Source organism: Carassius carassius, chromosome 26 (genome assembly GCF_963082965.1).
Source record: "Carassius carassius chromosome 26, fCarCar2.1, whole genome shotgun sequence".
Lineage (NCBI taxonomy): Eukaryota > Metazoa > Chordata > Actinopteri > Cypriniformes > Cyprinidae > Carassius > Carassius carassius.
Genome location: NC_081780.1, coordinates 17,918,997 through 17,946,178, shown reverse-complemented (window position 1 = coordinate 17,946,178; position 27,182 = coordinate 17,918,997). Strand labels below are relative to the sequence as shown.

At 38.6% G+C, this 27,182-nt stretch overlaps 1 protein-coding gene across 4 annotated transcripts in view; it reads left to right on the top strand.

The window, feature by feature from the left end:
* Positions 1–27,182, top strand: part of LOC132105926 (solute carrier organic anion transporter family member 1C1-like) — a 48,933-nt gene that overhangs the window by 18,733 nt on the left and 3,018 nt on the right. Inside the window, exons 1-12 of one of the 4 annotated variants that reach the window (XM_059511470.1) lie at positions 5,088–5,263; positions 6,285–6,341; positions 7,735–7,876; positions 8,185–8,317; positions 8,445–8,566; positions 9,187–9,333; positions 14,152–14,250; positions 14,869–15,120; positions 15,229–15,393; positions 24,115–24,310; positions 24,601–24,766; positions 26,760–26,944. In XM_059511470.1, the coding sequence (XP_059367453.1) occupies positions 6,291–6,341; positions 7,735–7,876; positions 8,185–8,317; positions 8,445–8,566; positions 9,187–9,333; positions 14,152–14,250; positions 14,869–15,120; positions 15,229–15,393; positions 24,115–24,310; positions 24,601–24,766; positions 26,760–26,944 (1,658 nt within the window). In that variant the 5' untranslated portion in view covers positions 5,088–5,263; positions 6,285–6,290. Of the gene's footprint in view, positions 1–5,087; positions 5,264–6,092; positions 6,342–7,734; positions 7,877–8,184; positions 8,318–8,444; positions 8,567–9,186; positions 9,334–14,151; positions 14,251–14,868; positions 15,121–15,228; positions 15,394–24,114; positions 24,311–24,600; positions 24,767–26,759; positions 26,945–27,182 lie in introns of those variants that run through there. The other 3 variants (XM_059511469.1, XM_059511467.1, XM_059511471.1) reach the window with 3 other exon arrangements.

Genomic DNA, 27,182 nt, shown 5'->3' with positions numbered 1-27,182 from the left:
GATCATCAACCCATTGCTTTGAGGTATGGAGTATGGAGACTGTTGAAGCTGCGGTGGTTGCTGCGCCTACGTAGAATGAATGGCTGGTATAAAGTACGGGGTCCATACCACATGTCTTGAATTGAAGAGGTCAAAGGGCCGAGAGATGCAGTGTGGGGAAACGATGGCTGCATCTGAATCTGAAAAAAGCTGCCTCTGCAGGATGCATCCCAAGGATGGAAGGCATCAAGGCATGTCCGAATTCAATGTTAGCTTCAGATCCTGCCTCCTTGAGATGCCTTCAGCTGGAGTTTTTTTTTTTTTGAAGCCAGCATAGATGTATCCTCGCTGCTTTTGATATCCCACAATCCTGTGCATTCAATTCTGTGACAGTTAAGCTAAAAATAAAAATGGCATCTGAAGTTGCAGTCGGTTTCATTTTTTTTTTGTATTTTTTTTTTTATAAATGCACATTTTGTACGAATATCCACTTAGTTATCACCAAAACTTCCTATATTTAGTAGATTATGCTGTATACCATTAGCCTGTCTGCCTCTGCCTCAGAAGCCTGTCCAAAATCAGTTCATGAGGTGGCTTCTTGCAAAAAATGCTGCCTACAAGTCATTGCCTGATACAGTGAGTCAGCTTTCTAAAGATGCAGCCAATGACTTCTCACTAGTGATTCCAATGGTTTTAGAGGATGATTACTCTTCATCGCCCCCTGTTGTGCAGAGAAAAGTACACCAGGGTTCTTAAACCTTCAAAAGTAAAATCCAAGCACTTCTAATTACATTTCAATTTTCCAGCACTTTACAACTGTGGTAAGTTACCTTTTTACATACATAGTCTTACCTTAGTTAAAGCACAAGCACAGATACCACACAGATACAACTTACTTTGTAAATCATTTGGATTTTTGAGGCACATTAGCAATTTGCATTGTTCTAAACAAAAATCAGCAAATTGCCAGCATGTGGCGCATTTGGACCAGTACAACAGTTTGTATGAATGTCCTAACATTTGAATGTACTTAGAATTTGTCACAAAGATGATTAATGACGATTACATTTTTGGTAGGGGAATGACACGAAATATTCATACATCCTTCATTAGGTAATTTTAGTAGCATAAAACAAGATGGTTAATCCATTCAGGATTTAAAACGTACAGAACCGAGCAACAAACATTCCTGATTAATGACTGATGATTCCACTGCATCTTGCGGACTACACCACAAATTAATTATTGTTTATGTCATTTCTGCTGTCTATAATGACGATATTCGAGAGAGTCTAGTCCAGTGAGAGCATGATCTGAACACAACTGTAGCATTCAACGACGTTTGTGATTAATTATAATGCCAATAATACCTACCCTGATGCTGGGGAACCCTGCATAAAGATAGTATGCATTGCAAGTCGATCTTAAATGTATACCACAATAACTTTCCTTCATTTTTAAGTTTTCTCTTTACATTTTTTGACAGTCTTAAGATGTAGTTTAACTGAGCAGGGAAAATTTTGTTTACCTTTATGCTCAAAGCGCACATTCTCTCATAAAAAAAAAAAAAAAAAAAACAACCAAACAGACTTAACAGGGCTACTCATATTTCGTTCTCAGTTTAGATAATTTGTCATTTCGAGCCATCGCTGACTGAAGCAGCAACCTCCGGCAAGGTGTTTTTATTTATTTATTTATTTATTTATTTATTTTTTCTTCCCTCTCTTCTACAGGAGGTCGCGCGTTAATAAAGAGCACATTACAGCCACACGCGCAGACTCAAGCGGAGCTGCTTATTTTATGAAACCATGATTAACTATTCAGTATGAAAGCAAATTATTATGACCCAATGCACTGCATTTTCTAGCACTTATCTAAATCCAAGCATTTTAATTTAACCTTGCAAACACTGCATTCAATTTCAAGCATTTTCGAGGATTTCAAGCATCCGTGTGACCCTGTATGACGGCAAATGCGACAAGTAGCTATAAAGCCTTGACCATTTGGTCAGGAGCGTGTGCAGTCAGCGGAGGATCGCAAGTGGAGCAAGCGAAAATATAAATCCCGCTTATGCACCGGCAGGACTAGCCATGATACTGGACACTAGATAAGCCTCAACAAGCAAGCAGTCCCAATACCCTGATAGCTTTAAGCAAAGACCTTCTTAAGTGCATAGAGTGGGGAAGCATCCCCTTACAGAAGAATAGAAGTAGTGAAGGGTGCAGCTAAAGCTAAAGCTACAGCTAAAGAGATCAGCATTTCCCTTTAACATAGTACGGCATATGGTCAATACTCGAATTTAGGCAACAGCATTAGCCCTTGTTCGGATAACGTTTTAGCATTGATACGAGCAAAATTTATGATCTGTACATTTAGTATCAAGCACTTTATCGATACACTAGCTTGAGCAACAGCAGATCACTGATTTAAACCCAGCGTGTTGGAAATAGTCAATAAGTTTAATGAAAGTATCCCCAATAGATGAGCCTGAAGCAGCAGCCCATTCATTTCGACAGCCATGACAACAGATTAATAAGGCTCGTGGATATATTTAACTGGTTGTGTTACCGGTGTGGTAATAATATAGCATGCCTAGCACACATAACTGAACAATAAGCTTGGAAAATTAGCAATGTCTGAAGCATATTTGCCAACATAGCACTAGGCAATAAAATGAAAGACTTTGCTTAGCTTCTTGAAGACGTCCAGAGATTTAACTTAAAGATGACTTAAAGATGAAATGTTGAAAAGGTGCCAGTTGTTCTTGGATGCTTTGATTCTTCTTGAATATCTTGCCTCTTCCAGTGGGAAAGCAGATCTAGTGTAAAGTTGTTGGGTCAGTCATATTAGCACAACTTGAATATGAATAGCGGGCAAAGTGTATATCAAGTGTTCACTCATATCAATTTCAGTCCATCACTTGACAAACAACACGGCCAATTTGCTTAATTTCACGACGTAATAAATCCTGATTTTACTGTTCCTATGGAGGTAGATTCGCCGTCTGATTAGTTCCTGAGCGAGTGATAGCTCTCGCAAGCAGTTTGAGCCTTGTGAGCCATTTGAGCATATTTACCAAGCAGTGGTGCCACGTATATATGTCCCGTGTCTAATAGGAGAGTGGTAGTGATTGGCGAGATTTGACAGCTGACCGCATCAGCTGGTGGCAGCCTATGCCTCCGTGGCCTGACTGAACTAAAAAATTCAAAAGAACTCACTTATTTGAAATTCAAATGATTATTATTTTAGTGATTATTATATAAATATATTTTGCTTGCTGAGTCATGATTTAAGTATGTTGCTGACTGCCATTTCACTTTATGTAGGTAATGTTACATTGCACTGCCAGATTGATGAGGATGAACCTCATAACTGATGACTGCACACAGGAAGTCGAGTTGAGGGCCAGTGTGTGACACACAACATGCAATCCTAATAACTGATTTTGCAGAACCTGATTTTACAGCCTGATTATTTTCAAATAAGCTAGAATATTTTGGTCATGATTAATTTAGAGACATATTGTTAAACAAACACTGAGCTGGATGTTGTAGTATCAAAGGTAAAGAAGGATCTGCCAAAAATTCCTTCCCTGACAAAAAGCCTTTTGGCCACTAGAGGGTACTGTCAGTAATGTTTCAACACATGCAAATTATTGGCAAATTATTTGCATCTTAAATAACGCCATGCATAGTGCAAAACCCTACATCAGAAAACTCTTTTTATTTAAAGTTAATGGACCACACATTTTGTGTTAAAGGAAAGTATAAAATAAATTAGTTTTGACTAGGAATAATTTATATATGAAGGAATAAATATGGAGAAGAAGGTGGGGATTTTTAAGTCACATTTGAGATGATAACCCCAAATGCACATTTTGGGGGTATACTGTATATACACACATACATACATACATACATACATATATATGTCTTGGATGAATTTAGCCTCATTATGTAATTATTATTTATTTATTTATTTTTTTTTACAAACCTTTAGCTCTATGTTACTGAATCATGTATTTTAGTCTTAGTGGACAAAGTCAATTTAACATTTGCATATGTGGCCCCTGAGTTCAATACTTTATGCTTTGTGTTGTCTTGCAGGTGGGCTCATACTAACGAGATGCTGCAGCTTGAACAGAGTCACCAGTGCTGTTAGGAGAAGTTATGAAATGTGAAAAATCACACTGACTTGCAGTAAAATCCCTCTGACCCACTTCACATACAGACATGTCACAGGCTGTGAATTCTTGGTTAAAGGTTAAGTTTACCTGACATACAAATGAATGAAAATGTTAGTTAATGTTACATGTGATCACCTTCGGTGTGTGTGTAATTAGCTGCTGATGTGTAGGATGATTTAGTTTCAAGCCAAACTAACACATTTCTGCCATTTGTACTTTTTATCTTGTTTTAAAAGTGAATCAGCTTTATTGATTTTCAGTCATTTGTCTGTGCCAAAATCAATGCTTTTTTTCCTGTTTAAATAATACTCACTATTTTCTTTAGTTTTGCATTAATCTACCACAATTATGTGCAATATATTTCAATTACTACTTCAGTTTGAACTCTTCTATATTTTCTGACGATACCACATATGAATAATGCCATATTTCTTCTCTGAATGTGATTTCATGTCCAAATCAAACTTGTAACCTTAAAATCAGGTGTGTCAAGACCTCATAGGCTTTGTATTCCAATTTATGCATTCATAATTCAAAATGATCTTGAATTCAATTCAGAAATAAATTTGACACTTGTATTTTTCATTTTAAACGGTATTTGCTTTTGCATTAACCTGGAAAAAAAGATTTTTTTCCAGGATAATGATAACAACAACAACAATAATAATAACATCATTGTAATCTTAACTTTATCATAATAATCAGTATATTTTGAATAGATAAATACAAATATATGGATTATTTCAATTGGAATGAAACGTGACTTCACAGTCACATGAACTAGAGCAAAAGTTTTCACTGTTCAATAAACTACACACACAGTTTCCAGGGACTCCCTTTTCACTGCAGCATTCTGTCTCTGTTTGTCCGAAGCATATATGAGACAGCATTGGTCTGCTCTGTCCTCTGTACCTCTGAGAAACCCCAGCCCCCCTCCCTTGCTGTAGAGAAGTGATCTGTTAACATGATCAACCAGATAGACATGATTGTTTGGTTACTGATTAGAGGAGATGTTATAACACTCAATGATAAAGCCTTAGCTGTGAGCAAAGGGCCAGAGTCCTCCATCCATTCTGAGGGACACAGGCAACAGCACAGGTATGTCTGATTTCTCTAGCTCTTACAGTCTGATTGTTTGTAATGTTGTTTATTAAAAGATCCTGTTTTCATGTGTTGCAGAGATGATTTAGCTGTATTAACATGCATTGTATTCTGTTATACTATGCACAAGATCTGGGCATTTTGTCACATCTGTGAATATTTTTAGTTTTATTTATTTATTACTTTTCTGTAAAAGCTTGTCACATGCTTTAAGGGGTTACAGTGGCCAGTCTGGCTTTATATGGTTTATTATGTGATTTCCATTAAAAATAAAGAGTTGTGTTTTTATATAAAATACAAAAGGTAGCATATATAGAAATGACAAACCATTATTTTGCTAACATTATATATATATATATATATATATATATATATATATATATATATATATATATAATTTAGATAATAAATAAATAAAATAATATTTCAATGATAACTTTCCCCAAACTGACATTCATGCAACCAATCAATATTGATAAAAATTTAATTCAATATAGTACATTTCATTATATTGTTGCCTGACTTCATATCTGTGCAATTTTATTGTGTTCAAAACCTTTTTTGTAACAACTTGTGGCCACAAGCCCTGGTCTCTTTTAGCCTAAATCAACACTTAATTTATTTTGCCAAACTTTGCCAAAACAGCTATTTATTTTTTTCTTTTTAAAAATATTTTCTTTTGTTACTTTCTAAAAAACAAAAAAAAAAGAACCTTCCCCACATTACGTTTCATTGTCTTCAGCATCAAACCAACATCATCAAAGTCTTGCTGTCCATAATTCTTGAAAACTTTGATTTTTTTTTTTAAACCGCCTTCCTCTTGCAGGAAATGTGGTGCAATTTCTGAATCCACTCTCTGCTCCACCCTCAGGGGTCTTTCCCCTCAGATGATGTTTTCTTACTCCCGTGAACAATGGACCCTGCTGTTTGCACGACAATAACTTGATGCTGTACATAATAATCTTGGAGTTAACACGCTCTGCACTGTTCTGTGATCTGTCATTCGTATTGTTTCCAGGGCATCATGAGTGTGGAAAAGAAGACGGCGCAAGAGCCATGCTGCTCCAAATTAAAGGTAATTTTGACTTATCTTCTCCTGCTTTAAGTTTTTTATTTACATTGGCCCATTATGATCAAAGACATGAACGTGATAACAGCTCATTTAATCCCATCACTATGCAATTACTTTCTATTGACTTTCACTGCACAGTTTCAGCTGATCTTCTAAAATTTGTGTAAATGTGCAAATTTCATTGCATGTTAAAAATAAAACCATTTGGCTGTAAAGAAAAAAATATCATAACACTGTAAATATATATATATATAGCATATATATTGAAATTTTACATTTGGACCATTTCTGGTTTTCAATATTAGTGAACAATGCTATTAACAACCTGTGCTTATTATGGACACCTGTTTGATCTTGATGGAAACTGGCTTTATTGTTTTGCCTAATTCATGCATTAAATGAGGCTTCAGTGTCAAAAACATTTTTGTGGCCACTGTATGTATTGTATTCTCTATTTTTTTCAGTGTACCAATAAAAAAATAAATAAATGAATAAATAAATAAATAAAATAAAACCATTAAACATTCAGATACATCCAGTTTTCAAAAATATTTATATAAATGTTTTTCATCATTTACCTACCTCCATGTTATTACAATGTTTGACCTTCCCACAAGAATATTCCCACACAAAAAAAAATCAATGAGGTTCTAAAAAAAAAGGTTACTAAACTGCACAAATGTTACTCAATCCATGGGGATCTTCCCATTCCAAAGCAATATTCTAGGAAATCTCCTGACCTTATCGCCTAAAGAAAATGAGTCTCTACAAAGTCACAGTTTTAGTGGCAGTTCGTAATCAGTGTACTTCCTTTTCTGTAAACCAATCAATTGCATGGCTTTTGACCCAAACTACAACTTTAATAGTTAACTTGTGTAACATGAACATGCAATGGTAATCTGATAGTACAAATAGTGAGAAAATGGTTTTACTACTTGGCAAAATGTGGGTTAAACCTCTGTGTAATGTGTCACTGCTAATCCCATCTGTCTTGTGTAGTGTTTAATAAGTACTGAATTAATAACAAATTTATTAACATAAAAAAATTATAAAATAAAAAATAATGGAAATTCACGTTTTAATGAATTGGTACATTAGTACATTAGTATGTAAATCTTATTAGCATGTTTTCATATGATCTATTCATGCTTCGCATACAGAGATTGGGTTGAAATACCATACCAAGCCATTTTTATGGAATGTCTCAAAACAGCAAATTTAGGACCCCTCTGAATACCCTAAAAAAAGATTAACAACATGTTAGGGACCACTCAGAATAAAAATAAAATGGTGACTTTGTAAAAAAAAAAAAAAAAGGTTTGTGTATAAAATCATAGTGGGTTTTAGTTGCATGAATTGTTAACCACTTTTGTTTGTGTGTGTGTGTCTTCTTCAGATGTATTTGGCTGCCATGTGTTTTGTGTACTTTGCCAAAGCATTTCAGGGCAGCTACATGAAGAGCTCTATCACGCAGATTGAGAGACGTTTTGACATTCCCAGCTCACTGATTGGATTAATTGATGGAAGTTTTGAAGTTGGTGAGGAAAAAAAAAATAGATATATTTTTAAGGGTCTAATTGAAGCAGAAAGCAAAAAACGCATGGCAATTTATAAGTATTTTGCATTTTGGTGAACTGTTGGAAAATGTGTATTATCTCACTTGTAAATCTTCTTATGGTCCATAGGTAGGTGTTAATGGGGGGCGGGGCACCTTCATACATTTTATTTTTCTAAAAATAATACTTTTCCTTCTAAATCACATTGTATTTTCATATGAACTGACATTGCAATTAATCTTCTCAAAATCTACAATTTCAATAGCATACCATTTTTTGTTTGGTTTCAGGTAATCTGTTGGTAATAGCTTTTGTGAGTTACTTTGGTGCTAAGCTTCATAGACCACGACTAATAGGAGCTGGATGTTTAATTATGGCCTTGGGATCCTTCATAACTGCGTCACCACATTTCTTCCAAGGACTGTAAGTTTAACTGGCCAGCTACTCTTTAAACCCCTTTAGTTAGCATATTTGTGCCAATAAGGATATGTTTCTAGATTGAAATTATAAGACAAATAATATATGCCAAATATCTGTTTGTTTTCCACAGGTACAAATATGAGACAACAGTGTCACATTTCTCTGCCTCTAATGGTACAGAGCGTATTCTACCATGTTTAACCAATGGGAGTCTTGCACAAGATGAAATTCCCACATTGGAAACTCAAGCAGGTAAGTTGTTCAACCCTGAACCTGACCCTCAGAATGACCTCAGATAAGATATTAAAGCAAATATATACTTTTTTTGTTTGTTTGTTTGCATTAATAATAAACTGATGGCGTTCACAGGATTAGATCAATATCCTCTTCAATTAATTTCTTCTTCCAAAAAATCCTATAGAAAATCTAATGAGATAATACAATGTTGAAATGTTTGGGAGATATTTCACCTCATATAATCATTTTAATTTTGCACAATAAAATTTTCCTATTTACTCTTCTCATTTCTGCGTGATAACCCAGATATATACATTTAATGTAAGATTAACTATAAAACGGCCTCACACATTCATAAGAAATGACAATCATTTAGAGAAAACATAAATCACAAGTTGAGTTGTGGAATCATTTGTCATGTTTGGCTTGTAATATGATTGTGCTACCCACAATACCCCATTTCAGAACTTTGAACCTTGGGAAGCTTAATATATTGGGTTTGATTGCTTTTTATGTAATTGATACACTTGAAATTGACAAAAGTAGACTTTGTTCTGTCATTGAGATGGTGATATTGTAGTGTATTACACAGTTGTGTGTGCAGTTGTTCATTTGTGGTGCTTTTGTTTTTGTAGAATGTGAGAAAGCAGCCAGTTCCTCCTTGTGGATCTATGTGTTTCTTGGGAACATGCTCCGTGGGGTAGGAGAGACACCCGTCATGCCCCTTGGGTTGTCTTATCTAGATGATTTTTCAAGGGAGGAAAACACTGCTCTTTACATGGGTATGATTGATTATGAGTTTTAATCATTGCATTACCAATTCTGGCATACATTCATACACTACAACCCCATTAGATGTCAAAACGCACCAGTTTCACTTTGCCAATTGTATTCACTTAAAGAACGCACTTTCATAACTGTTTCTTAACACACTGAAAAGTAACATTAATTGAACTTTAAAGTGCAGTCTTTTAACATACTTAAACGAATAGTTCACCCAAAAATAAAAAATAGATGTTTATCTGCTTACCCCCAGGGCATCCAAGATGTAAGTGACTTTGTTTCTTCAGAAGAATACAAATGGAGATTATGTCAGCCATATAATGGAAGTGGATGGGAATCACTGCTTTGAGAGTCATAAAACATACACAAACAAAACCAAATTAAACCCTGCGGCTCGTAATGATACACTGATGTGTAAAGACACAAAATGATCGGTCAGTGCAAGAAATTGAACGGTATTTATATTGATATTGATATACTGATTTTTCTTTGCGTCTTCTTCTTCAGCCTGTGTGTGATGCGTCTTCTTTTTCTTTATGCTTTACGGCGGAGAGATGGGTGGCAGTAATGCACTTATAAGTCTGCGATTCGCCATAAAGCATAAAGAAAAAGACCCAAACATACTCAGGACAGTTCAGCAATATAAATACTGTTCCATTTCTTGCACACCCCGATTGTTTTGTGTCTTTACACATCAGTGTATCTTCACGAGCCACAGGGTTTAATTTGGTTTTGTGACTCTCAAAGCCATGATCCCATCCACTTACATTGTATGGCTGACAGACCGCAAAGATTTGAGTTAAAAATCACTGTTTGTGTTCTATTGAAGAAACAAAGTCTTGGATGCACTGGGGGTATCCAGATAAACATTACATTTTAATTTATGGAACTATAAGCACAACCTTTAAGCATGTGTAAAGTACTTGATTATAATTTTAACAGTAGTGTGTTATTCAATATTACATTTAAAGTTGATATTTTGAATGTTACAAAAGTGTCATTAAATGTATTTACATTTTTCATCATGTTAATAAGAAAATGAGAATTAAGATGTATGTAGGGGGGAGGTGGGGCTTAATTGTCATGAATATAATGTCATGCAAAAAGAGAAATAAAGAAAATGTGAGAAGCAAAAAAAAAAAAAAAATATATATATATATATATATATATATATATATATATATATATATATATATATATATATATATATATATATCTGTGTACTAAACTCCTGAAACATTGGTGTTTTTTTTAAACTGCTGTCTCTTTGTACATGATGATAGTTTTCTCAAAATAAGTAAAATGCACATTAAGTGACACAAAGCAGTTCTAGAAATTATGTTTATGTGCTCGTGTACTCCTATATTGAGGCAGCAGAGGTTGAAAACACTGCGAGCTTCAGTAGGCCTATGTGTAGTAAATGAAACCATGTCTTTGCCATTAATTTACAGGAGGGGTGGACTGGGAAAAAAATTCAGACTGGAAAATTCAAACTCATACAAACAAATTCATGGACAAAACTATTTTTTTGTATGGACCTGACATAAAAAAGGTTTAAATCTTTAATTTGGGGACATGCAAAATAATTAAAAGTTCTCTCCTGAGCTGCACCTTCACTTCCATTTTTCTCTTCAGTCTCTTTATTTTGCCCTGTTATCCATCTCTCGTAATACTCAAGATTGAACAAAACTATACTTTACAATACAATACTCTACAATACTACAATATCTTTATAGAAAAATACTAATACTGTACACGAGTCATGTTTTTCCCTTACAAAAATTAACCTTGCTTTTATTAGCCTATATAAAAGTAAAATAACCTTGCTTTGTTTTTGTTTTTTTTGCAAATTGATTTGTATTTATTTTTAAATAAATACATTTGTAAAATAATTTTACATTTTTGGTTACCACATTTAAACAATAGTAACCATTTTCACTGGATTTATAGTTAAATATTAAAATGTAAATTTTCGTAAGGGTTGTGTTGTCTGTCGTAGCTCCCCCTAAACCTATCAAAAAAATCGGAATTTTTTTCAGATAAATTCCTACTGTAACATTACAACTGATAATAATGATGTCCTTTATATAGTATTTTAAGGGGTGACTGGTGAGCAACGTGCTGCTGCTTGATTAAAAAAAAAAAAAACAAAGACAAAAAAGCATCTCTACAGATGAAACGGACCTAAAACCCTGAACAGTAGTTCTGCTTCTCTGCTCCAGCTGTGCGCTTCCACAGTCCACTCTCTCTCTCTCTCTCTCTCTCTCTCTCTCTCTCTCTCTCTCTCTCTCTCTCTCTCTCTCTCTCGCATTGATTACTCTGAGTCTGATCCAAACCATTTGGCGGAGGCGCGGAGAGCGCGCGAGTCAAGACTAACAATTCATAACTTATTAGAGATTTAATTATCAAATGGCGGATTCGCAAATGATCGCTTTAGTACATTCGGCAGGCAATTATACAATAATGATATTAAATAGTGGGGCAAAATCAGCTGCCAGGCCACCGGGAATTGTCCCGGTTCTCTCGGTGTCCAGTCCGCGACTGATTTTCACAGACAGGCAGAATGTGCAAGTCATATAGGCTATTGCATTTTTGGGGCTTAATATTCACAGACACTAGTCCATGTCATGTTTTGATTCAAGTGTAGGCTACTGACCTACTTTTGATTTAGTCATCCAAAATGTGGCATATTCCGTCCGCGCTAGGCATTCCGTTTTTATGACTGGATTCCACGAACCAGACTGTATTTCCGCATCCCGGAAATTATTAGGGCGGTAGGCCTATGTCTCAGAATAGTCAGTGCAATTTGGGAAAGGCATCAGTTAAATCTGTATGTGGATGTGTGTAAATATTCAAATGTAATCCCCTTTGTAATCGTTAAAAATTTCATAAGTAGGCCTAACTGTAATTTAATTACTCATTTTTTCGTAGTAACTGTAACTAATTACAGTTACAATAATTTTGTAATTAAATTACGTAACGCCGTTACATGTAACTAGTTACTCCCCAACACTGTATATATATATATATATATATATATATATATATATATATATATATATATATATATATTATATATATATATAAAACCCGAATTCCGGAAAAGTTGGGACGTTTTTTAAATTTTAATAAAATGAAAACTAAAATACTTTCAAATCACATGAGCCAATATTTTATTCACAATAGAACATAGATAACATAGCAAATGTTTAAACTGAGAAAGTTTACAATTTTATGCACAAAATGAGCTCATTTCAATTTTGATTTCTGCTACAGGTCTCAAAATAGTTGGGACAGGGCATGCTTACCATGGTGTAGCATCTCCTTTTCTTTTCAAAACAGTTTGAAGACGTCTGGGCATTGAGGCTATGAGTTGCTGAAGTTTTGCTGTTGGAATTTGGTCCCATTCTTGCCTTATATAGATTTCCAGCTGCTGAAGAGTTCGTGGTCGTCTTTGACGTATTTTTCGTTTAATGATGCGCCAAATGTTCTCTATAGGTGAAAGATCTGGACTGCAGGCAGGCCAGGTTAGCACCCGGACTCTTCTACGACGAAGCCATGCTGTTGTTATAGCTGCAGTATGTGGTTTTGCATTGTCCTGCTGAAATAAACAAGGCCTTCCCTGAAATAGACGTTGTTTGGAGGGAAGCATATGTTGCTCTAAAACCTTTATATACCTTTCAGCATTCACAGAGCCTTCCAAAACATGCAAGCTGCCCATACCGTATGCACTTATGCACCCCCATACCATCAGAGATGCTGGCTTTTGAACTGAACGCTGATAACATGCTGGAAGGTCTCCCTCCTCTTTAGCCCGGAGGACATGGCGTCCATGATTTCCAACAAGAATGTCAAATTTTGACTCGTCTGACCATAAAACACTATTCCACTTTGAAATTGTCCATTTTAAATGAGCCTTGGCCCACAGGACACGACGGCGCTTCTGGACCATGTTCACATATGGCTTCCTTTTTGCATGATAGAGCTTTAGTTGGCATCTGCTGATGGCACGGCGGATTGTGTTTACCGACAGTGGTTTCTGAAAGTATTCCTGGGCCCATTTAGTAATGTCATTGACACAATCATGCCGATGAGTGATGCAGTGTCGTCTGAGAGCCCGAAGACCACGGGCATCCAATAAAGGTCTCCGGCCTTGTCCCTTACGCACAGAGATTTCTCCAGTTTCTCTGAATCTTTTGATGATGTTATGCACTGTAGATGATGAGATTTGCAAAGCCTTTGCAATTTGACGTTGAGGAACATTGTTTTTAAAGTTTTCCACAATTTTTTTACGCAGTCTTTCACAGATTGGAGAGCCTCTGCCCATCTTTACTTCTGAGAGACTCTGCTTCTCTAAGACAAAGCTTTTATAGCTAATCATGTTACAGACCTGATATCAATTAACTTAATTAATCACTAGATGTTCTCCCAGCTGAATCTTTTCAAAACTGCTTGCCTTTCTAGCCATTTGTTGCCCCCGTGCCAACTTTTTTGAGACCTGTAGCAGGCATTAAATTTTAAATGAGCTAATTAAGTGGATAAAAGTGTAAAATTTCTCAGTTTAAACATTTGCTACGTTATCTATGTTCTATTGTGAATAAAATATTGGCTCATGTGATTTGAAATTTTTAATTTTATTAAAATTTAAAAAACGTCCCAACTTTTCCGGAATTCGGGTTGTATATATATATATTATTTTATAGTAATTTGCAGTGAAATATGATTTGGGCATGTTCTCTCCTACTCTTTCTCTTAATAAGATGATGTCCGAGTTCATTTTAGTAGTGATTTTTTTTTTTGTGTTTGTTTTTTTTCAGCTCTCATACAGACTGTGGGAATAATGGGCCCCATGTTTGGATTCATGTTAGGATCTTTCTGTGCCAAGCTGTATGTGGACATAGGAGCAGTGGACTTAGGTATTCACCTTTTTAACCAGGGACTATTGCAAACCTATTTTTGTAACCATTAACTGATAATGACTCTTTGCTCTACATTGATCTTACATATGATTATCCCTAGGCTCATGGTTAGAAAATATGGGAAGAAAATATATAAAACACAAAATGATTATATTTTGTACAGTTTAGGAAACATTCCCAGCAACGTTTCTTAGCATATTTAATGTATACAAAGTAGCCTTTGAACTTTCAGCTTTACCATGTCATAGTTGTTGCATGTGAATTATGTTAAAAGTGGATGTTTGTCTTTTAGTCTAATCGATTGGCTCAGTTCACTTGACTTCTACTAAGTAGGTTCAAAAGTTAAAGTTTGAAAAAGCTCTCTGTTTACCAAAGAAGATTTCAGATCATAAGATCTGCAGTAACACATCATTACCTGAAGTTAGTGTAGATCATCACTGGTAATGAATGAGATGACTTTATGATAACTAGTCCTTTATTTAACTAGCTAACCCAGTTAACCTTTGACATAACGGGTCTTCAATCATACTGTTTGTTGGGATTTCAAATTATATTATTTTGATTAATGAACACAATGTATATGTCTGTTTTTATTTTTTTATTTTTTATTTTTAGATACCATTTCCATCAACCACAAAGACTCACGTTGGGTTGGTGCCTGGTGGCTTGGCTTTTTGTTAACTGGTGGAGTGATGTTACTGGCTGGAATTCCATTTTGGTTCCTTCCCAAGTCTCTTCCTAAACAGGGTGAGACTGAAACTGAAAAAAAATTGAATGAGGGTGAGCAGGACCATTTCATTCCCGACAACAAGCACAGTGATGCTCCCGACAAACCAGTTCCGGTCACCATGGCAGCTCTGGCTAAAGGTGTGCATTTCATCAAATATACAATTTTTCACTCCTGACATTTGGTCGAAATATTGAGCATACATGACTCTTGAACTTACGTACAATTGTCTTCTTGATATTTTCTAGATTTTCTACCATCACTGAAAAAACTCTTCAGCAACACAATTTACTTGCTCCTTGTATGTACTGCATTTGTGCAAGTCAATGGTTTTATAGGAATGATCACATTTAAGCCAAAGTTTATGGAGCAAATTTATGGCCAGTCAGCATCGAGGGCCATATTTTTGATAGGTAGGTTTACATTTATTGCATTTATTTTTGACTGTCTAATATACATTTTCAGTTTGTTTAAAGACAAATAGGGATGTCATTCTACAAAATAAGTGTCAGTTTTGTCCCTCTTATACATGTATATTTAAAAAAAAATTTAACAAAAAGATTAGATGTTAAAAAAAAAGTCTGTCCACAGCCCCAGGTTTGTAAATATCTGTTACTACTTTATATTAGCAAACATAACATTTTTACATATGATAAAATGCATTAATACCCCTATTACAGAAAATAAATATTGTTTGAAACATTCAGGCTTGTGCTAAGCGGTAGAGACTGTGTCCTGGCCATTCAGCAGTGTAGTTCAGGATTGTGGCAGAATCCTGTCAGGGAGTGGCTTTGTATCTTCTCTGTTCCCTGCTATAGGGAATGAGGGTTACATGCTTAAAAAAAGACATTTCATTTCACTCAGTCACATTTGTCAATACATCTACATACTGAGGTACAATATAGGGTCCCTATGGAAACCACCATGGAGTTGGCCCTTACTCCTAGTGGGCATGGCTTGCCTTGTGTCTTGTGTCAAAGTGATGGCATCCACTAGCCAGCAGGTCAACCTCTGTTCAGAGACAGCCTTTCCCTTCTGCTCACCCCGAAGGCTGACAAAAAGCTGCTCAGAATGTGAACATGACTCAGCAAAACAATGGATGGGCCTACCCCCTCCAAAGGTAGGACTTGGAAGTTCCCAGAAAGAAATTGTGGGAACTCTTGGCTGGGGTCTCAAGATAGCGTGATATGATCATGGTAAGGAGTGCTGTCTTCAGAGAAAGGATTAGAGTGGCTATCATCGCGTGTCACAGTCCACTTAAGTCTTCCGTGTCCCGTCTAGGAGTTCAGTACTGACTGGGCATGCTTGTTCATGAGACACGTAATCATGATGACAGAGTACAAATCCGTACTGAGAAAAGAGATGTTCTGCATTTGGGAGAGCTTGCTCTTCTTCCAGTTGACCCAAAGATCACAATAGATCACAAGAGTGAGCTAGAATGAGCCAGCTGTCAACATAGTTGAGAATATTGAATGCTCACGGTCCTTAATGGGGAAAGGGCATCCTTAGCTATTTTGGTGAAGATGCAGAAAGAAAGGGACAATGCAAAGGACTCAAAAGCAAACCGAAGAAAGGGTCTGTATTGAGGCAAGATCGAGAAGTACGCGTCATTCAGGCCTGACACTGCAAAACAATCTTGGGGCAGTATGCATGTGAGAATGCACTTTTGCATCAGCATCTTGAAAGAGTGCTTGTGTGGAGCAGGCTCTATTACGTCGCTAGACTCCCAGACTCCTTACGAGCGGCACCAAAGGAACAATAGATGCAACTGACAGCAAGGGGGAGCACTGGGGCCCAACTCGGGAGACAATGCATCCCAAAGTGGGGGATTGCACTTTCCTGGCTTTCTGGATCCCATGAGGGACTGGCTAGAGACACGTGAGGAAGCAGTTTTTCCTTGAGGTGTAAGCTTTTGGCCTATTGGAAATAGGGAGGACAAGGCTGGGGGTAAGAAAAACAAATGTTACTGACTGCCAGACTGCATCGAGTATAAGAAAGGCAACAAAATGCTTCCTCTGGGGGAAGGAGCATTGCTGTCACCACCTCCTGGGAAAGAGCAATCCCCTCCACCTCTCGATTGCCCCTATCTGGACAGTTTCTTCATCTGCAGGTTTTATTGGAGGGTAAAGCCTGATGTTCTTAGCTGCCTCAGAAAGCATGGTTTTCAACTCAGAATCAAACTCTGATTTTGCAACCACCCCAGAAGGGGGAAGTTTAGCTAAGTTGAGAACTCTTGTCCCTTCTTCCTTTGGAATTCTACAAACATTGTCTCAGCTTGTTAAGTGCCCAAGAGACTGTGATCTTGACCATCAGAGATGCTAAGGAAACAACTGCATCCAAAAACACACAGACAAGACAACATCTTTAAAATGATGCACTTTTCATCTTCCTCTCTTAGTGAAACTGCTCTTTTGTGCTGAAGCCCCCAGGGGAAATCGCAGCACTAAACTATGCTCTGTCAACCCTGTCACTGTTCAGAAGGCAGAATCATGTTCAATACAATTCACAAATTTACAGAATGTTTCAATGGAATGTTTCAAATCTTTTTACAGTTTTTCTCAGTCGCTTTGGTACATTTCTCGAATCATCCTTGAGATTTGCAAAACAGTAAGTGCATTTCTCAAAACAACTCGTACAAATAGCAAATCACCATGGATTACCTGCAAAAGCCAGTCTCTCGCTCAAAATCCTTAGTTCGTCTCTCAAAAATAAATATCTGTATCAATGAACATGTCAGTGCCATCAGAAGGACAAGTCCTTGTGTCATAGTTTATGTATAAGACAGTCAAATCACTTAGTCATGTTGTCAATATAACAGTGTCCTCTGGAGGAATGTTCTGATGTAAACTATGGCAACATTTTGGATGACAGTTGCTGTATTGAACAGTATGCCATATGCTTTTGTATGCCATATATCCATTTCAAAAGTACAAATTTACACATTACTGTATATGGGATATTGATTGAAAGAAACTAGATAGAATTCCCAGTTATACTTTTATTAGTGGTCCGGAAAAAGAAATATGGGCACAAAGATGAAAATAAGTCAATTTTCAGAATTTGTAACTCTTGTGTTGTCCTCTGTCTATACAGTATAAGCTTTCCAACAGAAGACTCATGAGATTACAGTTTTTCTCAGTCACTTTGGTGCATTTTTCAAAACAGAAATGAAATTCTCAAAACTACTTGTACAACCTCCACATCATCTAGTCATTTATACACATCATAAAACGTCTCAGGTTACGAATGTAACCATGGTTCCCTGAGAGGGAACGAGACACTGCGTCCTCTGAGGGGACACTATGGGGTAACACCTCGTCGTGACCCGTGTCTGAAGCATACTTTGAAAGTTATTTGACGGCTGTCTTATGACATTATCCCTTACGGCCAAAGGCCTAAGCTTCATACCCAATTTACCTGTAGGGCCCTGGCCCGGGGTAGAGCTGAAGGCTTGGAATCACAAAAGATTCCTTTAAAGTGATACGGCTAAGAGCCTGGCACTTTCCTCTATCAAGTCTTTGCCTGTCACACTGGGGCTACTGCTAGCTTTCGCAAAAACTTGCCGAAAGGGCTGTCCCCACAGCACTCTAGTAGCGGCGCCCTGTTCTAGATAGGTATCAGAGGATACCTGGGTGGAGTGGTGCCCAAGATGAACGGGGCTTAACCGACTCAAGAAAGGGCATGAAGCAGCCGCGCGAAGCCCTTACCATATAGGATTTTAGAAAGAACGCAGAGTACTAGCGTGCGAACTAACCACAGTGTGGATTTCAGAAATTGTGCAAAGACTTCACGTGCACACTTACCATGACATGGATTTACAAATACTGTTCTAAGGAGGGGCTCTCGTGGAACTCTGATAGAGCAGCTCGTAGATAGAATGGCCCGGGAGCAGAGCAGTTTGGAGGACGGAACGTACAGATGAAGCCTCGGCCACGCCTGTACCATGGCGTCCAGCCCCACATGGAGCTGGATGAGTCAGAGGAAGCCAGAGGGGATAGTGCGACGCTCTCTCGAGCCGCAAAACCGATCCACCCAAGTCTGGCCAACCTCTCTAACTCTGCCTCAACACCTTGGTGTAAACGGTGCCATTCCCCGAGCCTCAGCCCCTGCCTCAGCAGGATGCCTGCTCTCACAGAGCGTCTCAAAACAGTATGTGGTACTGGAGCGCTCTGAAAGAACAGAGAATCAGTCTCCCAAGAGAGGAAGACTCCGAGCAGCATGCTCATAGGTGACCCTTTCAGAAAAGGGGAGCGCTGCTGAACTACCCGAGAATTGCCCACACAGCCCCCCCATGTTGAGGGGGCTTGGGGTGTACAATAAGTACACACCGGTTGGATGAAGCCCAAGGAACACCGGGGCTAATCATCTCAAAGAAAGGGAACGAAGCGGAGCGCGTAACCCTTACCATACAGGATTTTAGAAAGTGCGCAGAATCTTGCGTGCACACTTACCACTTTACGTGGATTTCAGAAAGTGCGCAGAGTCTTGCGTGCACACTTACCACTTTACGTGGATTTCAGACAGTGCGCAAAGCGTTACCGTGCACACTGACCACCATGTGGATTTGAGAAAGTACACAGGCCTAGCGTGTGTACTGGAAGGTTACCTGACAACCACAGTATGTGGGAGCTCACATCCAGAGAGGCCTGTGAAGCCTGCTACCTGATAACCACAATATGTGGGAGTTCACCTATATGGAACTCGACTCCAGGGAGGCCTGGTGAGGCCTACTACCTGACAACCACAAACCGTGGGAGCTCGCTTTTTAGGAAACGCACAGTATGTGGGAGCTAAATCTCCAGGGAGGCCTGGTGAGGTCTACTACCTGGCAACCGCAGTATGTGGGAGCTCGCCTTCAGAGAGACCTGGTGAAGCCTATTATCTGAAAACCACAATATGCTATTTAATGGAACGCACAGTATGTGGGAGCTAAATCTCCAGGGAGGCCTGGTGAGGCCTACTACCTGGCAACCACAGTATGTGGGAGCTCGCCTTCAGAGAGACCTGGTGAAGCCTAATATCTGAAAACCACAATGTGCTATTTAATGGAAACGCACAGTATGTGGGAGCTAAATCTCCAGGGAGGCCTGGTGAGGCCTACTACCTGGCAACCACAGTATGTGGGAGCTCACCATCAGAGAGGCCTGATGAAGCCTACCACCTGATAACCACAATATGTGGGAGTCCACCCAGCCCCTCCTGTTGAGGGAAGCGATGCTTGAGGTGTATAGCAAATACACACCAGCTGAATGAAGCCCATGGAACCCAGGGCTAATCATCTTAAGAAAGGGAACGAAGCGGAGCGCGTAACCCCTACCGTACAGGATTTTAGAAAAGTGCGCAAAGTCATGCGTGCACACTTACCACTTTACGTGGATTTCAGAAAGTGCGCAGAGTTTTGCGTGCACACTTACCACTTTACGTGGATTTCAGACAGTGCGCAAAGTATTCACGTGCACACTGACCACCATGTGGTTTTGAGAAAGTACACAGGCTTAGCGTGTGTACAGAAAAGTTCCCAAGCATCGCAGAGGCGCAGGATCACACGGGAGAGGTGAGCTCCAACCCTCAGGGGGGCAACACCTGAGGCAGTACATACAGAGGCCTCCGTAACCACCACCTCCCCGGATGCGCCAAGCGGCCAGGCGGCCCCTCAGGGTGACCTGGCCGGACATCTATGGAATTCCCTGCCGTGCTGTGCCACCTAGCTACTGTAAAGGAAACTCACAGAGATTGTAGTAGACATATGACCACCAGCAACATAACATCCATAAACAGGTAAAGCAAGGGTTACGTACTCACCCACCCTCCTGTACTGGAGTCCCGCTTGCGGGGCGCCCCCTTCTGGTCCGGACCGTCAGTAAGGCGGTTGCTATGAACATAGAACCAACCAAAAACATCATAGGTCCAGGAAGGAGACTGTTATGTGAGCGACTGTCCACCTAACCTCGATCAGGTGGAGAGCTGGTGGCTACAGGGGAATTAGGCAGGGGAGGACAAAAAACAGAGGTTAAAAAAGAGGTTAAAAACATCCGGAGCTACTAGGTCTTCCTACCGCTCTGACCCGGGCGAGGATGCTGCCCCGTCTGAATCACGCCCCTCAGACCCTGCTTACCACTCCGTGACCCGCGGTTCCTCTTGCCCCTGCCCTTAGGTGGGGGAGGAGCACGAGCCGCAACACTAGCCTTCTGCGCCCATCTACGATCCTCAGATCGAGATGGGCCAGGACCCCTGTGTTGTTCGGGCTCGGACCTTCCTGGACCTTCGTGGAATGAAGGATTTAAAGGCCGCTGAGTGCCCTTGCCTCCCTGAACTTTTTGACCACCATCTCGACGGAGGTACCGAAAAGCTCAGAAGGCGAGACTGGAGCATCGAGAAGAAACCCCCTTTCTTCCCTCCCGATGTCCGCCAGGTTCACCCACAGATGTCTCTCCGTTACCACCATGGCCGCCATAGACCTGCCCATGGCTGAGGCGGCCTGCTTGGTAGCCCGGAGAGAGAGGTCTGTGGTGCGGCGCAGCTCGGCTACCTGGTCAGGTGAAAGGCCCTCACCTGTATCCAGGTCCTTCAGCAGGTCAGCCTGGTCGGCCTGGAGCACTGCCATCGTGTGCAACGAAGCCACAGCCTGACCAGCTGCCGCGTATGACCTGCCATTTAAGCGGGATGTATCCTGGAGGGGCTTATATGGCAAAGAGGGAGATTTAAGAGAGGACGTTTGCCCCACAGAGAGATAGCTAGCCAGCGTCTCTTCTACCGGGGGCATCCTCTCATAGCCGTTCTCGTGCATGCCCTCGATATTAGCATAGCTCGTATGCTGAAACCGGTGGATGCGAGAGGAAAACGGCCTCTTCCATTCCTTTTCGACTTCTGCATGTAAGTCAGGCAAGAATGGAAGGCTCACCTGGGCTGGAGGGCTATGGTCAGACAAATAACGCTCATCGAGGCGACCTCGTGACGTTACCTTTCTGGCACGCTTCCATGGCAAATCTAATTTTGCCGTGGCGCGATCCATAACCTCTAACAACTCCTCATACAAAGAGTGTGCGTGTCATCAGGTGTCAGATAACGCTGACACGGATGCACACACTGTCTAAACGCCTTGCTAGTGGAAGCCATGATGATAACAGTAATAGATCGCTCTTACCGTTTTGGTCGTTTCTCAGATGCACGCTTCAAACAAAACAGTCAATGAAGACGAAGAAGATAAGTGACGGGTCCTACGGGCGCGTATTTATAGTCGCGCTGGTAGTGACGTCAGAGGCTGTCGTCGGCCAACACGTTGGCGTTTTACAAAGTATGCTTCAGACACGGGTCACGACGAGGTGTTCCCCCATAGTGTCCCCTCAGAGGACGCAGTTCGAAGTTCCCTTGAAAGGGAACCAGTTTCTCATTCTTTTTAACAAGTTGCGATTTGTTTTGTACATTCATGCAATTGATTATGCACATTTATCTGCAGTTTCCTACATTATCAGTTTCTAATGTCATGTTGCTCAAAATGTATTATATAATTTTCTGTGCAATAGTCTTACCCCTCAAAGCATCTAGTCTTTAGTTCATCGTATAAGTCATTAAATTGAAAATGGTTAATCCAGTTGTCTTAAACTGCCAAGCACACTTTTTATTTTTATTTTTACACATTATTATTAGACTTTTTGTCAATTTGGCATGAATTGTGCAAGTGAATCTTGACTAATGAAGAGAATGTAGATGATAAACCAATGATAAACCATTTCTCTGAAATAGCTAAAAGGTTCATCTCATGAATCTTCAGTTAGAAAGATTATACTGTATAGACAGAGGACAACACAAGAGTTACAAATTCTGAAAATTGACTTATTTTCATCTTTGTGCCCATATTTCCTTTTCCTTTTCTACAGTATATCACAAAAACATTGTAAATGATTTATTTTATTAAATTAAAATTAAATTAAATTTATGCATTTAGCAGACGCTTTTATCCAAAGCGACTTACAGTGCATTCAGGCTATCAATTTTTACCTATCATGTGTTCCCAGGGAATCGAACCCCCAACCTTGCGCTTGATAGCGCAGTGCTCTACCAATTGAGCTACAGGAACACATTATTAATATTATAGACCACTAGTAAAAGTGTAACTGTGAATTCTATCCAGTCTCTTTCAATCAATATCCCACATACAGTAATGTGTAAATGTATACTTTTGAAATGGATATATGGCATACATAAGCATATGGCATACTGTTCAATACAGTAGTTTACATCAGAACATACATCAGTTATATTGACAACATGACTAAGCAATTTGTCTTATCCGTAAATTATGACACAAGGACTTGTCATTCTGATGGCACTGACATGTTCATTGACACAGATGTTTATTTTTGAGAGATGAACTAAGGATTTTGAGCAAAAGACTGGCTTTTGCAGGTAATCCATTGTGTTTTGCTATTTGTACGAGTTGTTTTGAGAAATGCACTTACTGTTTTGCAAATCTCAAGAATGATTAGAGAAATGTACCAAAGCAACTGAGAAAAACTGTAACCTTTGAGCTGTTTCAGAGAAATGGTTTATCATTGGTTTATCATCTACATTCTCTGCATTAGCCAAGGTTCACTTGCACAATTCATGCCAAATTGACAAAAAGTCTAATAATAATTTGTATAAATAAAAATAAAAAGTGTGCTTGGCAGTTTATGACAACTAGATGAACCATTTTGCATTTAATGACTTATATGATGAACTAAAGACTAGATGTTTAGAGCGGTAAGACTGGTGCACAGAAAACTATACAATACATTTTGAGCGACATGACATTAGCAACCGATAATGTAGGAAACCGCAGATAAATGTGCATAATCAATTGCATGAATGTACAAAAGCAATCGCAACTTGTTCAAAAGAATGAGAAACTGGTTTTATGAAGTGTATAAATGACTAGATGATGTGGAGGTTGTACAAGTAGTTTTGAGAATTTCATTTCTGATTTGAGAAATGCACCAAAGTGACTGAGAAAAACTGTAAAGTGTATTTTAAAAATAAAATAAAATGTGTTATATTGTGACTAAAAACATGCATTTACATTTCTAAATATAAAAATGTATGTAATAAAATAAAATATATAAATAAAAAAAGGTAACCATCTCTGGTCTTTCCAGGCATAATGAATCTACCAGCTGTGGCTTTGGGAATTGTCACTGGTGGGTTTATAATGAAGAAGTTCAAACTGAATGTTATCGGAGCAACCAAGATCTGCATTGGAACATCTCTTCTGGCTTTCTCTACACTGCTTATTCAGTATTTCCTGCAGTGTGACAACACACAAGTGCCAGGACTTACATTGTCATATCAAGGGTAAACACTCCAAAAAATAGTATTACAGTTTATTGTGTTTTGTTGTTTATATATATATATATATATATATATATAGATAGATAGATAGATAGATAGATAGATAGATAGATAAACAAAACAAAAACACAACACAACTTTATGAGAAACATTCTGGGATTTTTTTATGGAATTGTATCTTTTACTGTAGCTATGTTCTGTTTGGGTCTTAGATGCCAAATTTATTTTTAATGCCATTAAGTGTAATTCAACTTAATTTTAAGTGGTTTAATTATTATGTGTATTTCTAATAGGGTTCCTCAGGTGTCCTATCAGCAGAATACACTAATTTCTCCATGTAACATGGGTTGCTCCTGCTCTCTCAAACATTGGGATCCCATATGTGCCAGCAATGGCTTGACCTATGCCTCCCCCTGCCTTGCTGGCTGCCAAAGCTCCACTGGTGACGGCAAGAATATGGTAAGTTTTCTTTTCAGACATCTTGATGTTTTTTTCTTAAATCATTAGTGCCAAAAAAACCTGAGACCGCCAGTGATGCATCTATTTTTTATTGTTTTTTTGTTTTGTTTTTTTTTTACCAAAAAAATTAAAAATGAAATAAATAATAAATAATTAAAATCACATTATGTTGTCAGAATAACAATTTGAGTAGAAATTTGTATTGAAAAATATATTTCATTTTCAATATGTTTCAGTATTTACTTTGTGCCCCTTTTGACAGCAGATCTTGAACTGCCTTGGACTAGTTTAAGTAAACTTGAGGATTAATGTAATGCCAGCATGATTTACTAATGTTCCAAAGAGCATGTTGTGCACTTCAATGAAATCTGACCTTTTGTACAAAAAACAAAACAAAAAAGCATGCGATCATGGTTTGCTTGCATTTGATTACTGACCTGGGGCCCGTTCTTCGTACGTCGCTAACTCAGTTAGCTGGATTTGAATGTTGACGATTTGGCGTGATCTTGGATCGTTTGGTTCTTCGAAGCTCATCCCGGAGCTGCTGTCATAGCAACAGGTCCGTAAGCTTAAACCTGCTCGGGAGCAGACTTATTTCATGTAAACAGGATTAGATCGCTTCTTTTCAACCAGAACTGATACTCAAAATATGTCTGCTACCACCGCTACTTTATTACAAGAGTATCGTACTGATCCAGGGACAATAATTTAAAATAATAATAATTAAAAAATTATTAAAAAATAATATAAAAATGCTGTGTAGTCCATAACAGCCTACTATAGACAGCCAGTTTTACTCACTGAAATATTTATTTGTCATAAAATTATTACTTCATAATTATATTAGAGTCTTACACACATGCTATACAGATAATAGAGTCTTGCATTATTTTGAGTGATGACTGCTATTATAAGAGTGGTTTGATGGAGCGCAGGAGATGCAGATAACATGATATTGACCCTTAAGAAACTTTCATTAATGAAGTGAAGTGACATTCAGCCAAGTATGGTGACCCATACTCAGAATTTGTGCTCTGCATTTAACCCATCCGAAGTGCACACACACAGAGCAGTGAACACACACACACACACACTGTGAGCACACACCCGGAGCAGTGGGCAGCTATTTATGCTGCGGCGCCCGGGGAGCATTTGGGGGTTCGATGCCTTGCTCAAGGGCACCTAAGTCGTGGTATTGAAGGTGGAGAGAGAACTGTACATGCACTCCCCCCACCCACAATTCCTGCCGGCCCGGGACTCGAACTCACAACCTTTTGATTGGGAGTCCGACTCTCTAACCATTAGGCCACGACTTCCCACGACTTAATGCTGTCACGTAACAAATCTGTCCAAATATAAAATGAAATGAAAATGTAAAGACTGTACAACTTTTATAAATTGCGAATATAAATAATTGGGAATCATGAAAAAAATTCTAATAAAATAAAAACATGCATCTATTATCTGTTTCATGTATCTATTATAACATTTATGTAGTTTTGTTTGCTTGGCTGTTTCCTTATAAAAGTCCAGAAATTTGTCAAGTTTTTCGTCGGGTGTCATTTTAAATTATATGACGTCATTACATTGCCGTCTTGCCACCAGCCAATCGCTGCACTGCTGATCATGGTTTCGAGTATCGATCGTATCCCCTTTTAAGCCAACACATGAACGCGCAATTATCTCAGATAACTCAATCCAGCGATACTAATCATACACAACAGGTGTGTTCGAAGAACCCAGTTAGCCGGATCATGATTAGCACGATGATATCATCTTGGATGTGTCATTTGATCTCGGATGTAATAAGCGACGTACGAAGAACGGGCCCCTGGAATCAGTGTTAAATATTTGTTTAACCTAAAGTTCTTCATTGAAATGTCCAAAATCCTAAAAAAAGCCAACATTTCGTATGTTTTATACTGTCAGACATTTAGACCCTACTGCATTTGCTGGTATTGTAGTAGTTGACACAATCTGACTCTTTTCAAAGGTATTCCACAACTGCACCTGTATTGGAGATTCGCCTTTCCCATATGCAAACATGTCAGCAGTGCTGGGCCAATGCCCTCGCAAGAGTGATTGTGACTTCATGTTTAAGCTGTACATGGCAGTGACAGTCATTGGTGCCTTTCTCTCGGCTTGTGGGGCTACACCAGGTTACATTATCCTGCTCAGGTAATGAATCTCCCCAAAAGTGAAAAAAAAGATTTTGAAACACTTAAATGTCTATAAGGAATACTACGTAATACAGTATGCTGGTCATTCTTTGTGCCTGTTCATCCTTATGACACAAAAATATGTTTCTTTATTGGAATATGAAGGGGTTTATTCTGACTAAAGTCAAGTACTAATATACTCCCACACTGTTAGTGTCAGGGACACAAAACAATTAAATTTTGTCTTAATGTATGTT